Raw genomic sequence first — 15,366 nt, 5'->3', positions numbered from 1 at the left:
GCAGGAGAAGCCTCTGGATTTGCTCCTGAAGGGTCAGTGATGTTTTTTCTCCAGCTCTTATTGTATTATCTACTAATATTGAACTCTTTTTAGACTTGAGCTCCATTGATTACAGACAGAAACACTGGTGCTATAATGAAGCACTGGAAACGTTATTTTGAGTGTTTGTTCACGTGATAATCTTTCTGCTCTGATTCTCACTCAATTGATCACACTAGATTAGATTAAATGTGAGGCGACGATGAATTTATACTGTGGAATGCTTCACTGTGACGTCACGGATTTCACGTGACCTCACGTGTACTCTGCACGTGCAGCGCAAGGGGCCTCGCATAAACCGCATTATTTGAAAAGAGTAGGCTATTATATATATTTAAACAAAAAATGTTCACATAAAAAAGCAGAACGCAATATATAATCGCAATTTATTGCTAGACTCAATAACACAAAAATCCCGAAATCGGAAATAATTAAAGCTGCAGTTCGTGACTTTTTGCGCTCTAGCGGTTAATAAACAGAGCTTCTTGAGGAAGAACACTGCAGCCGGAACTACTTTTATGGGTACGTCTACGGCGAATCACGCAGGTATGGGGCTACTCCGCAGCGGTACTTACCCGAACTAGTCCGAATATAAATGTAACCCGTTTACCGGAATTATATAAATAAGAGGAGGAAAAATATCTACAGGGTCTGAGCTCACCAAATATATGTTATTTATATTAACCACTAGTATTTGGAGTCTCGGGTTCGGGGTCTTACACTAAACACAGAATTGTATTAAAAAAAAATAATTGCGCTTAAGAAATGTGTCTGCACTCGCGATTGAAATGTCAATTCAGTCACCAACTGCTTGAATAAAAACACATACACAGAAATACGTTTCAACAGGTGTTATTTGTATTCAGTGTGCCCTCTTTTTGTTATAACACTATGCAGTGTAATTGTCACTTGGTTGACAAAAATATATCAAATATATCACAATTGAATAAAATAAAATAGTCCAAACTATCAGAAGAAATGCGTAACTCCTGAATCAGGTCGAAATGTGTTTGCTTCAGTTCAAATCAGTGTAAGTGTATGAACGAATGCCTACAGAATCCTCGCCGAAACCAACGATGAAGAACCGTTCACTCCTCACGAACGAGTCCTTGAATCGTGCGATTCACTCGAGTGAACTCCAATTCGTATCTCCTGGCACGAATCCAAAAGATCGCAACGTGATGAAATCATCCACTCCCACCAAGCACACACCAAATCGCTAATGCAATAAAAGAGTTCAGGCATACAATTAAAGAAGAATATGCAAGGATGGCTATGAATAAGCGAGAGCAGAAGTACAGCTCGTATCTCTCGCCACGAGCTGGCGCATGAGTGATGACGTCGGCCAATTGATTCAATAACAATTAACTTGGATAACTTGAAGTATAACATTATTTTTCACAAAACGAGTCCATAACCATGTTCAACAATTCTTCTAACATAACAGAAAAAGTTTGCTCTTATTACTCTATGCACTTTGTCCGTTTCACGAACCGAATGATTCATTCACAACATCTTACAATAACAAAAGATCATACAAATCAAATATACAGAAAATAAGAGTACTTGAGATTTACCCAATGCAATAAAAAGTTCAGGCATACAATTAAAGAAGAATATGCAAGGATGGCCATGAATAAGCGAGAGCAGAAGTACAGCTCGTATCTCTCTCGCCACGAGCTGGCGCATGAGTGACGTCAGCAACCATCCACGCACCTCTCTAATTAGTAATTCAATTTGACAACAATCAAATAAAATATATTTATATATTTACTTTGCATGCCTGAATATTAACACTATTGGTGTACTCGCTTAGTAATTTTGTATATTCTGAACATAAAAACGTCTCAGACTGCAGCTTTAATTAAACTCTCTGTAACTCGACGGAATGTATAAATTTCACCCGTTTTCTAAAGACACTTTAAAACCAACACTTGTTTATACAGACAGCTCTGCTCACACGAGTTAATAAAAAGCCCGCGTGGTTTCATTCATCCCGAGAGTGTGTTTTAACAATTAATTGAAACGACGAACAAACACAGTGGCTTAGGTTTGATTTCGACATCCAAAGAGGAAAATAGCAGCTTAATCGAATAGCTAACGGTTCATGAATACAAATTTGTATTTTACATTAGGATTTTTTGTCTATCAAATAACAATTCTGTAATGTTGTTAACGCTAACGATAAGAAGAAAGTTTAACAAAGACTTAACTTCATTTTCTCTGTCAATCAACAAAATCACGTCAGCATCGCCACACTGCTGTTGCTATAGTAACGAATTCAGTTTTATCGTGCGTTTGATTGAAAGAGCTTTGTTGCTATATTTACTAGTTGTAGTCCAATTTAGTGCTAGCCCTTGAATGAATGTGTGTATGTGCCTTCCCCGAGCCGCTTCCCAAGATGGCCGCCTTCCCGAGCCGCTTCCCAAGATGGCGCCGCCTTCCCGAGCCGCTTCCCAAGAGATGGCCGCCGCCTTCCCGAGCCGCTTCACAAGATGGCCGGCGCCTTCCCCGAGCCGCTTCACAAGATGGCCGCCGCCTTCCCAGAGCCGCTTCACAAGATGGCCGCCGCCTTCCCAGAGCCGCTTCACAAGATGGCCGCCGCCTGCCCAAAGCCGCTTCCCAAGATGGCCGCCTCCAGTGCCCGCGCCTCGTGCAAAGCCTCCAGTTATCCCACCCTCCCACCCTTGCACGTCATCGATGGATCCTAGCAGCCCCTGCACTCATCCTCTGCCCTCCACCTGGAGCTCGCCACGGGTCTGCCAGTCTCCATCGCCGCCGTGGGTGAAGGATCCTCGCTTCACCGTCCCGCCTCCGAGTCCCGGACTCCTCCTCGGCTCGTAGACCCCCGGCTCCCCTGGGCTTCTAACTCCCTCCTCTCCACCGTGGTTCGTCATTCCACCAGCTCCACCAGGCTCCATTGTCTCTCCGGCTACGCCTTGGTCGGTCGTCGACCATCTGTCGCCTCAGGATTCCTCTCCTCCAGCCGCCTCGTCCCTCCATCCCTCTGGCTCTGTCAGGCTCCTCCTTCCCCGGCTCCACCTCAGTCCTCTGTCGCTCTGGGCGCCGCGCCCTTCTCGTCCCCGTCTCGCGTCAGTTGCAGAAGCCTGCGGTATCGCCTAGGACATCCAATGCCTCTGTGTCACCCTGGCTCTTGGCTCTCCGCCTCCGCCTCCTCGACCACCTGCTCCGCCGCTGCCGTCGGTCGGCCCTATGGGGTTGATGGCCGCTACCTCTCCATGGCTCCTCCCTCCGTCGACTCCACCACTGACCTTCATGGCTGGGCTCTGGATCGCCTCCCGTTCGGACTCCTCCTGTCTTCTCCTGGCTCCTCCCTCCGTCTCTTCCTCCCTGGACTCTGTCTGCTGACTCCTCCCGAAACCCCTCCCAAGCTCCCAGTTTTGTTTTGTGGTGTTTGTCTTGTGGAGTGCCAGGAGTCGCTCCTAGGAGGGGGCTATGTCACCAAGCCAGCAGAGGAGCTCTTACCTCTGGGTGATCGGTGATCACTTCCTCTGCTGCTACTTCCTGTTTAGGACTATAAATTCAGAAGCAGGTCACTCACCTGCAGGTTGCATTGTTCGCCTGTACTGTTGTTGTTGTTTCCGAGTTTCCTTGTGTTTTCTGAGTTCTTGTTTCCCTGGTTTTGACCCTGCCTGTCTTCTGATTCTGTGATTGGATTGTTTGCTGCCTGACCTGACCACTGCCTGTTTTTGGATTTTGTTATTGCCTCGCCTCCTATACATCTGTTTGCCCTGTTTGACGCGCCTGCCTGTTTGATGACCTTGCCTTTCTTCAATAAAAGCCTGCACATGGATCCGCAAGCCTCAGACCCCTCATTCGTGACAGTAATAGATCTCCAAACTGGATTGCACTGCTATACCCACACATTCAATTTAAATTCAATATTGATTCTACATTTTTACAACACAAATGTCGAAATGTAAACTGTAATGCTAATGCTATACATTTTTTTAGTCACTTTTTAGTCGAAGATTTGTAAGAAACTGAAATTAATGTTAGTCAATCAATAGACATAAGGAAATAATAAACACACCTCAACTTGTTCACAGAAATAATGGCTTTAAAGACATTAGGCTTTATTTTCAAGCATTCATACTGTCCCTGATGTTGCAGTGAATACAACAGAGCAATATAATAGCATGTAATACAATATTTATTGTATAATCCAGTGGTTTTCAATCCTGTTCTTTGGGATCCACTGCTCTGCTCATTTTGCATGTCTATCTTCTCTGACAGCTATCTTTTCTGGATCCCCAGGAATAAGTTTGAAAACCACTGGTATAGTTGAATCAATTTTGGTTAGAAACATTCAAACCATTTTTGTAATGGTTAAAGCCAGGTACATTAAAGGCTTTTTATCTTTTATATTATTTTAACACTTTGTGTCAATTACCTGTGTCAACATGGTAGACAAGTTCTATATTGCTATATCTATACTAATAATCCAGTATAAATTCAGCATTGCATTAGGCTCTGTTTAAAGATTTAAAGGGACAGTTCACACAAATTAAGATATGTTTGATGAAACCAGAGAGCTTTCTAACCCTGAATGGGCATCAATGCAACTGAAATGTTCCTGAAAGCATTGACAGAAACAGCAGTTTACATCTGTGTGATTTAATTTGATCTATAAATTAAATATAATTAAAGAAATTAAACAGATTAAAGTTGAATTGATTTAAAGAGAAAAATATAAATGCAACGTAAATAGCTAGCAAATATTAAATATAATATTTAATAAAGATATATATGCATATATATTTAAATGTAATTAAATATGGATCTATTAATCTGCATTTGCATGGATTTTCATAGAACTTCGGGTTGAAGTTTAAAGTCACAGTTAGTTCAGAACATCTAAGGAAGCCAAAAAAATGCTAAAATGAACATAGCATCGAGCGGGCAGTGTAAATTGAATGAGATTAATCTCCTATTGAATGAGATTAATCAAGAGAGTAATGAGTTGCCTAGTGTCTGTATGAGTGGGAAGGGCTGCTTAAATGGACTTTGATAAAAAAAAAAAAGAGAAGTATGGGCATTGGTGATTTGAGATGAGGCTGAACCGTATATGAGTTTATGGAAAAAATTGGATTCCGCTAGATATTCATTGATGGAGCTGACTTGGAGTTTTTTTGTGATATTAAGGTAAGAAATTAATTAAGTGATAGACAACAGGGAGAAGGCAAGTTATAGGTGGAAAGGAATGCTTTAAAGTAGCAAAATTCCCATGTTCTGGTGAAATGGCTTGGAGAATCAAATCAAGTGAAGCTTCGAAGAGAGGTCTTAGGAGATGATTCAGAGGTATATTAGTTCTGGATAAGGAGGTGCTGGGGTTGGCAGGGGTTCTGCATCTAGGGCCAGCATGCTGAATTTCTGAAAGGATCTAGGTCCTGATACTGTTTGAGATGGGGGGAGGATCCAGAGCGAGGGTGTTCAGTGGCATAGGTAGGGGCGTGGCTGTGGATAAGGCGTAAGATTTAAGGTGGGTAAGGGGGTGCTGGAAGGAAAAAAGGTCATTTGAACCGATTGCAAAGGCAGGCTTGCACTTTGAATGGCTACGGGGACAAGATTGGAGAAAAAGTATGGAAAACAAAGGGGGTTGTGCATCAGTGGAGGCGGCCTCATGCTTTGGCCAGCTCCGGAGGTAGGCAAAAAGCTAGGCAGAAAACAGAAGTGGGATAGGGGGTGCCATAGCCTGTGCCATTAGTGAAGGTGGCCTTGCAGTATGGTCGGCTCTGGTGGCAGGCAAATCTGTGGGGAGGTGGGGAGGAATGCTCGGCCTGTGCCGGAGCATTATATTGAGGCAACGCTGGCTGGAGTTTGGGAGATCGGGAGCTGCTTGTGGCTAAATCTGGGAGTCGGCCGGGCTTCCTGAAGGCATTCTGCTGAAGCCTGAAGATCAAAGGCATGAACCTGGAACTGTAGTAGTCGCCTCGGGGCATTGATAGTGAGCATCCCCGGCTTGACTTTTCCCTGGCCTTAGCCGAGGGAGTGGGATTTAGGCATGTCGTTCCTGTTTGTAGCGAAGCGTATAGGGCTAGCGGGAGATGGCCATAGCCACATTTGTGAATGCCTGGTGCAGGACACTGTCCATTTCTCCTTGGCTGGAGTGAAGGAGTGAGGCATAGGAGGATGGTTGTGGAGAATGTGATCCTCTGCACCTAGGAGAAGGAGCGGTGGTGGTGCTGAAAGACCTATGGCCTTGGGTTGCAGTTGTGGGATCAGCTGGACGTTGGCCTCTTGAACACCAGCTAGAGACACTGCGTTAACGTAGTTGTTATCTTCTGGATATAAAAACACACCAATGCTGAATCGAGAGATACCAAGGCAGGACATTCTAGATAAGTTATAGCAGATTTCTATTGGACTGGAAAACAATATAATCACTAATGACATACTGGCTGCGTAAATTATTTGTGCATGCTTTTCCCAAAATTTGTTTATAAAACAGTTCTGGGATCTTTGTATTGACCAGCGCAATGTACGGTAGAAGACAACTGGCTCTAAGAAGCACTGTTCACAACATCAGGCAATGTGTCTGTGATTCATTTCCATTGATCGATTTGTGCACTCTTTTTCAGGGTTGAAGAAACTCCCAGATGAGAATGTAATCATTTTCCTCCTCAAACCAATCTACACTGTAAGGGCTTAATGGAGATAAGTTTCATTACCAGATTTATAGCCACTTCTGCAAACACTGGCCTGTAACATCCATTCTAGAGAGAGGAGTTCAGCAAAGGTTAGCTGACTAAGGGCATGTTTGATTTTTCAGGACGTATCAAGAGTGATTTTACCTGCTTCCCATCTTTGATATATAGAGTACTAGATTTATCATTTGCATGCATTTGGATTCCTGGATAAGCGATCAGACATACAGCATGTGCATAAATACACAGACTTGACCCAAGGCAATCCAGTAGGGTTAACCTTTAATTGAGGATCCTGCAGCGTCTGTGGATCTTTGAGGAAACAGAGTTAACTTTGTTGCACTTCTTGCGTTGTGTTGTAGTATGTTTTATAGCTTGCTATATTCTCTTGAAGAAAGCCTTTTTTATTATTCAAAAAAATGAAATGCATAAATAAATAGAAAGGTTAGAAATTAACAGATGAGACCTGACGTGCAGATATTTTTGTGGGTGATATATGAGATATTTTATTATGTCTTGAGGATCACTTTGATCTCGTTGAGCGAAGTATTTCCCAGTACCATTTAAAGGGTTGCTTTGGCAGCGACGTCTAAGAAGTGAGGTAAGCCGGTTGACAGCAACGTCATTTGTGCACACGTTCAACAAGGGAAACAAAGAACAGGAGAATAGAGGACGCTGTGATCGGAGCTATGTTTTGTTGTGTCTCACGGGTTTCACAATAATGGACATGAGGACTATGAATCTCTACATCAACTGGCAGTGCTACATGTCACTGAGCAATATACAACAACAACAACAATAACTAACAGTAGCAGATCTACTCCTCCAATACCAAATACAGTAATATTGTCCTAACCTTTACCATGCTAAAATCTTCGGAGAGTTGTTCTAATAAAAATGAGGGATATTGTGAAGTGTGTGTTCCTGGAAGAAAACTCAGGACAGCAATTGACATGTTTAAGGGAGTTCAGAAGCAGTGCTTCCTGATAGAGAGAATAACTCACTGTTAGATAACATTATTAGGTGGTTTTGTCTGTTGCTCTCTGCTCTATTATTTCAGGTTATTAGTGGTTCCGTTCATTCCTCGCCACAGCTGATTGTAGAATACAGTATACAGTTAAACCTTAAACATAATAAACAAATAAAAAACAGACATTTATACTTACCATAATCAGACTCGTTCATTCTGTTGATGACCCACTACCCAAACAATAAAACATACATATACCTATTTTATAATACTCACAGCTACCAATAACAGACACATTTGACAAGGTTTACATTCCTCCCACAGAGTTCTGCAGATTTTTCTAAAAGAAAACATGCTGACGAAGCCAAAAAAAAAAAGCCTGCAAATTCCATCAGAGATAAATAATCAGAATAATAAATAATTTGATTGACTCACGCATTTGATATGTGCTGAAATAAGGAAAGTGTACAGCCTCCATGTACTGTATACTTACATAGCCTGTCAGCGAGCACAAATTGAGGAATAAAGTAATGATTCCAGGAACATATATCTTACGGGTAAAGGCTGGTGGAATCCTACACCACAGCATGAAAAAAAAATTACATAAATGAACATTACAAATAAAAAATAAAAACTATGATAAAACACCAGTGCAATACTAGTGTTTGATTTTATTGCTAACTTACCCATACTTCTCTACCATATCAGCCACAAGGATGTTTACCAGCTTCTTACCGGCTTTATCACCGTCTAAAAGTCTGAAGGACACCTTAGATGTTCTCACAAGCTCTTCAAAAATATCAGCATCAACATCAACTCCTGCAAAGTCTTTAGGATCACATTGGCTCCATGCGGCAAGTTGAGCTTTGTTGAAGCTTAGAGGTAGAAAGTACCATTCGATTTCATGTTCAAACTTAAATTTTCCAATGCAACAGATTTTGAGAGATTTTAACATTACTATAAGGTACAAAATTAAAACACCACTTTAGTGCGATCACAATTTTATTTGGGATTAAGTCCATTTATAATATACTGAATATCTGATTTAAAAAGAAAGTTACGGATATTATGATTATTATGGCTTTTTTTATATGAGTAATAATAGTTAACTTCAACGTAAATAACACTAAGAATAAAATTACTCTAAAAGTGAAAAATGTACCTTCCTTAATGAATTCACAGAAGTCAAAATCGCCATTTTTCACTGGTATTCGGATCCAGTTTGGGTTCCCTATAGACTCCACTTGAACCAGCATTTCTTCAGAATGAAACACTCTCACAGGATAATCCCAGTCAGTCGGTGTGCTTTTTAACAAGCTAACACAAAAATGCCTATAGTATCTAGATGAGACCAATACTAAAAACTAAAACACACACCACTACAGCTAACGTTAACTCATAAAAATAAACATTAAAAAGCCAGGTCTGCAGCACCCCTCGAAATAAACCTACTTTTGTTAATCTAACGTTAGCACTATGCAGCGCATTTATATGTTGCTCCACAGACTATATTTAACAAAACGCCAAGCATTTCTATTGACTAGCTGAAATGTTTTATAAAGCTGGTCAATGTGTAAGATGGCGCCCACGCTTCACGATTTAGGGTTTTGTATGAACTCACTATTTATTAATACGCTCCTTCATTTAGGAAATCCACGGACACGTAATTAGAGACCTAGTTTAGACCGCATCCACAATTTGAATGAACCTTACTGAGGTAACGTTATTAGTACAACGTGGTCGATTTATCTTAAAGTCACAAATTGATCAAATGTGACTTACACGACATATACTCCTGTGCATGTGTATAAAAATAACACTTATTTTAGCTATACCATGTGAGAACCTGTTTTATCTGCTTTTTCTTCGTCTTCAAGTGAAATAAAATGGCGGACATAGTAAGTGGAGGTGTGGCTTTTTTGTTTTTACACCTCTTTGGATTAAATTTCACACTGACACCGTCTTAAAAATAACAGCAGTGTAATTTTATCACCATGTAGTGTTTAAACTATGTCAACACTGTTCATTTCTCCCAGCCTGGCATAGGCTGTTTTTTCAGTAGGTCCAGAAAATTTTACACAAGTGATTTTTTTTTTGTAGAGGTTTTATTGAATAAAATGTAACTCTACCTATTTAATAACTTGAATATATTAAGATCAGTTTGAGGAGCTGACAGGAATGGTCTTTGTGAAGTCTATATTAGTATTCCTGTTTTGTGCGCCAAATTTATAATATTCTCCAGCTTCATTTCCTCTGTTTTGTGCACACTTTTTACAGTATAAAATTTGCTCCTTGGTCTCGTGTGTTTTTCCATTTTGTCCCCTCGTACACGTGTGCAAAGCCTCCTTGTCCAAGCTCATCTCCCACTTCATAAATCTCATCAAATGGTACTGCAAAAACATACAAAGAGAGCATGTTAATATATGAGATTTAGTCTGACATGAAATCCTGTGGCAGTGCTTGAATAAATACACACATGCAATTCACATCAGATACATGGAAACTAAATATGCTCAATGTTTGAAACTAATGCTACGCCCAAAATTGAACACAAAGCAAGTTCAAATTCAAATGTAGTACCTACTCAGTATGAGATTTTGAGTTCACCATAAGTCAACATGTAACAGAAGGATTTATTCAATTGCTTTTAGGCAATACTACTTTGTCAACAGTTATCATTTACGTTTGGAATACCGTATGAGGAATTATACATACATGTATACGCACACAGTCAAGTGGAAATAAACTCACCAGGAGTTGGACGGCTGAAACAGGCTGCTCGGGTTTGATCCTTGATTTGATCCTTGTATGCTTGCAAGCAGCTGGAAATTCTGGGGGTACTGGCTCAAGAGCTGACGGGCCTGGAAGAAGATCAGCTGAATCCTGCAGACACGTTGGTACGAAACCAGGCGGTTCTTGACCAGGATCAGGCAAACCAGACAGACGATCTTCTGGAGGATCAGTCAGATCTCGAGAGCCATGGTTTCATGGTGTCACGTTTGCGCTTTTCGCACAAGCGACTCGAAATAAGCTTAAACGGATTTAATCCAAAACGGGCAAAAACAAAGATACAAAGGGCAGGCAGAACAGACAGGCAGCAAAAACAAGGTAGGGACATCGCAGATCGGACAACGTGAACTCAAAACACATAGGACTAAATACACAAGGAAATTAACTACACTAACGAGACACGGCTGCAGACAATAATACAATTAACACAAACTAAAGGCAGGGCACACAGAGCACATGACATGAGACAACAATAACTAAAAGAGTCAGGAGACGTGACACATGGACAGATGGACCCGACTGAGGATCAGCTGAATCGAGTCGGGCTGTGCAAAAAGAGGAGCCCGTTTGTTGCGCTTTTTCTTTTTGTTGCACATTTTACAGCCCGCCAGAATCTTTTGAAGAGTGTGCGAATGCGTTTCTTCTTCTTTGTGTTTGTTTGATTTTCTAAAAAAACAGAAATGGAAGAGTTAGGAATTATCACCAGATATTACAAGTCACATTTGAGGCTAGACACAAAGAATAAGCATTCCATCATACTTTAGATGTTAGATAAATAAACACTCAAAAGTGTGAAAAACAGGACAGAATTGAAATGACAGTAAACCTACCTTCAGCTGGCTCGGGATCAGCTGGATTTTCATCACAGTCTATCGGTGTGATGCTGGACAGACATGGCAGAGGATCAGGTTGATCCTGTAGAGTTATTGGCTCTAGACCGGACGGGCCTGGCTGTGGATCAGCTGAATTCTGCAGACATGTTGGCACAAAACCAGGCAGTTCTTGACCAGGATCAGACGAACCAGACAAACGATCTTCTGGAGGATCAGTCAGATCTTGTAGAGCCATGGTTTGAAGTCAGATGGATCCGACTGATGATCAGCCGAATCCTGCCGACACGTTGGCACAAAACCAGGCGGTTCTTGACCAGGATCAGACGAACAAGACAGATGATCTTCTGGAGGATCTGTCAGATCTTGTAGAGCCATGGTTTCATGGACAGAGGGATCTGACCGATGATCAGCTGAATGCTGCAGAGCCATCGGTTCAAGAATGTTTGGATCCGACTGAGGATCAGCTGAATCGGAGTCGGGTTGTGCACAAAGAGGAGCCACTTTGTTGTGCTTTTTCCGTGTTGATGCACATTTTACAGCCCGCCACAATCTTTTGAAGAGTGTGAGAATGCGTTTCTTCTTCTTTGTGTTTGTTTGATTTTCTAAAAAAACAGAAATGGAAGAGTTAAGAATTATCACCAGATATTACAAGGCACATTCGAACATACTTGTAGGTATTAGATAAACACTCAAAAGTGGGAAAAACAGGACAGAATTGAATTGACAGTAGACCTACCTTCAGCTGGCTTGGGATCAGCTGGATTTTCATCACAGTCTATCGGTGTGATGCTGGACAGACATGGCAGAGGATCAGGTTGATCCTGTAGAGTTATTGGCTCTAGGCCGGACGGGCCTGGCTGTGGATCAGCTGGATGACAGTGTGCTGCTGGTTCGAGATCAGAAGGACCACACTGAAGATCAGCTGAATCTGTGTCCGTCACAAGCTGAGGAGGGGCTGTTTTGTTGCCTCGACGAGTGCTTTTCACAGCAAGCCATGTCTTCTTGAAGAATGCACAAAGGCTTTTCTTCTTGTGTTTAGCTGGTTTTTCTTAAAAAAAAGAGAAGAAAAAGTCATACACACATTTAATATATTAAAAAGGAATTGTTGCAACAAAACTATTTCAGAGAAAGGAAATTTTCACAAGCTTGTTGTTCACCTGCTGGGCTGTTCTCCATAGCTGCTGCTGCAGGAGAAGCCTCTGGATTTGCTCCTGAAGGGTCAGTGATGTTTTTTTCTCCAGCTCTTATTGTATTATCTACTAATATTGAACTCTTTTTAGACTTGAGCTCCATTGATTACAGACAGAAACACTAGTGCTGTAATGAAGTGAGTTTTTGTTTGTTGAGTGTTTGTTCACGTGATAATCTTTCTGCTCTGATTCTCACTCAATTGATCACACTAGATTAGATTAAATGTGAGGCGACGATGAATTTATACTGTGGAATGCTTCACTGTGACGTCACGGATTTCACGTGACCTCACGTGTACTCTGCACGTGCAGCGCAAGGGGCCTCGCATAAACCGCATTATTTGAAAAGAGTAGGCTATTTTATATATTTTAAAAAAACAAATGTTCATATAAAAAAGCAGAACGCAATATATAATCGCAATTTAATGCTAGACTCAATAACACAAAAATCCCGAAATCGGAAATAATTAAAGCTGCAGTTCGTGACTTTTTGCGCTCTAGCGGTTAATAAACAGAGCTTCTTGCGGAAGAACACTGCAGCCGGAACTACTTTTATGGGTACGTCTACGGCGAATCACGCAGGTATGGGGCTACTCGCTTTTGAACGAACTAGTCCGAATATAAACACTTATTAAAACACTATTGGTGTACTCGCTTAGTAATTTTGTATATCCTGAACATAAAAACGTCTCAGACTGCAGCTTTAATTAAACTCTGTAACTCGACGGAATGTATAAATTTCACCCGTTTTCTAAAGACACTTTAAAACTAACGCTTGTTTACACAGACAGCTCTGCTCACACGAGTTAATAAAAAGCCCGCGTGGTTTCATTCATCCCGAGAGTGTGTTTTAACAATTAATTGAAACGACGGACAAACACAATGGCTTAGGTTTGATTTCGACATCCAAAGAGGAAAATAGTAGCTTTCAAACAAGCTTTCTGCATGTCTTAATCGAATAGCTAACGGTTCATGAATACAAATTTGTATTTAACATTAGGATTTTTTGTCTATCAAATAACAATTCTGTAATGTTGTTAACGCTAACTATAAGAAGAAAGTTTAACAAAGACTTAACTTCATTTTCTCTGTCAATCAACAAAATCACGTCAGCGTCGCCGCACTGCTGTTGCTATAGTAACGAATTCAGTTTTATCGTGCGTCTGATTGAAAGAGCAGGAGGCTACAATGTGATACTACACAACAGTAGTATTAGTTAGTACTCTGGAGATGATGATCTGGTGGGTGGTGCTTCAGAGGGAGGTGGCTGTGGTGAATGCCTGACATGGACAGAGTGGCAGATAGAATCCTTTTTTGATTTGATGTCAGTGACGAATCACTCAGCAAGAGAAAAAGCAGTGGGTCCTTTTGGATCAGAGTCTGCAAAAGATCTGACAAAAAGTCCTGTACCAGGACCACCAGAGCAAAGAAATTTGTGAACAGTCCCAGAACATATGCTTGCGTATACAGTACCTTGCGTGAATTATTACATAGATATTACAGAAGGGCTCAGACTTTCTTTTCATTTCAGTATAATCAACATACGCCTTATAAATGAACCATTGGTGAGCTGTTTTTAGAAGTGCTGAAACAGTTTCCCCAGACATTGTCCCAATCAATTATGGCATCAAGTTCTCTCTCCCAGAAATTCTCAACTGGAATGTTTGAATACTGTCGTACCACAGGTGATTAATATATTATAGTCACAGTACCTCTAGAAGCCATTCTAGAATCTATCCAATTTATCATAGGATGAGAAAATATATTATTCTACCAGGGCACTCTGTAAGCTTTCAGTGCAGATCTTATTGTTTAAAGGAGAATGTATGTATTTTGAAGTGTTTTGGCTCTGTACACTTAAGATGTTCTGGGTTTTTTTTAAATATAATTTAGTAATAAATGAATATCTCTACATGTGTGTGTGTGTTTTTATCACTATAGCATTCTAAGAAGGATTCTTATTTCCATCAGTTTCTAATAATTCATAATTCATACAATTTAAACAATAGTAAATGATTGCTGTTTCAGGTGCACTGATTTTCCCAGTCTTCCTTCCTTTTACAGATGGAAGCAAGAAAATAGCTGCCACTTCACCGTCCCATCCTAGTAGAATACAGTATACAGTTAAACCTTAAACATAATAAACAAATAAAAAACAGACATTTATACTTACCATAATCAGACTCGTTCATTCTGTTGATGACCCACTACCCAAACAATAAAACATACATATACTTATTTTATAATACTCACAGCTACCAACACTGTAAAAAAACCCCGTAAAAATACAGTAAAAATGTTTTTAACTGAAGGAATTTTCCGTATGTTTAGTTTACAGGTGTTTTTCCGTAATTTTTAATGGCGCATTGCATTGTGGGTGCAAGATCCTTGCGGATTACTTTATGAAACACTCCATTAATACACAAAATTACTTTATGCAGTTTAAAAGATTAGTTTCTTCTGAGGTAAAATGTAAGTTTAGGATTTAGTTTTTGTTCTTTACAATCTTTAGTAATGCCAATGTTGTATTTAGGTGCTATCTCTTATTAGTTTGTTGAGACCCGTTGAGTGTAATTTAACGTTACTGTTTTGCATGTTCTCACACAACGACACAATTATTTGATTCCAGTTTCGATTTGATTGGTATTTGTGAATATATGTGACTGTGCCCTTATATTTCAGTGTTTTATTCAGACTAATTTATTGTGGGTGCAAGAAATTTCTGTCACGAATCGCGTGCGGGAGAAGCAAACATCATCAACACACGGATTACTTCATCCGGAGAAGGATTAACGACCCTGAGGTAAAATATTAAGAAGACTTGCTTTTTCAACAACATATTGCCTGTTTTTGCTCTATTTCGCCAACAAAAACAT

General features: G+C 40.5%; 1 protein-coding gene across 1 annotated transcript; it reads right to left on the bottom strand.

The window, feature by feature from the left end:
• Positions 1 to 11,516: 11,516 nt before the first annotated feature.
• On the bottom strand, positions 11,517 to 12,606 carry LOC122329142. Its single transcript, XM_043225348.1, has 3 exons — positions 12,458 to 12,606; positions 12,037 to 12,348; positions 11,517 to 11,902 (listed from the first exon to the last, which is right to left on the bottom strand). The coding sequence occupies exons 1-3, from the start codon at positions 12,591 to 12,593 to the stop codon at positions 11,517 to 11,519; spliced, it is 834 nt and encodes a 277-aa protein (XP_043081283.1). The 5' UTR covers positions 12,594 to 12,606.
• Positions 12,607 to 15,366: the final 2,760 nt, after the last annotated feature.

This window comes from Puntigrus tetrazona, chromosome 23 (assembly GCF_018831695.1).
Source record: "Puntigrus tetrazona isolate hp1 chromosome 23, ASM1883169v1, whole genome shotgun sequence".
In the NCBI taxonomy this organism is placed as follows: Eukaryota; Metazoa; Chordata; class Actinopteri; order Cypriniformes; family Cyprinidae; genus Puntigrus; species Puntigrus tetrazona.
This window is presented reverse-complemented; position numbering and strand designations above follow the sequence as displayed.

Excerpts from the sequence above, each read along its gene's own strand:
- LOC122329142 (XM_043225348.1), bottom strand. The coding sequence starts at position 12,593 with ATGGAGCTCAAGTCTAAAAAGAGTTCAATATTAGTAGATAATACAATA. Across the intron at positions 12,349-12,457 it reads TATGGAGAACAGCCCAGCAG|AAAAACCAGCTAAACACAAG; the intron begins GTGAACAACAAG and ends CTTTTTTTTAAG. Across the intron at positions 11,903-12,036 it reads TGATCCCAAGCCAGCTGAAG|AAAATCAAACAAACACAAAG; the intron begins GTAGGTCTACTG and ends CTGTTTTTTTAG.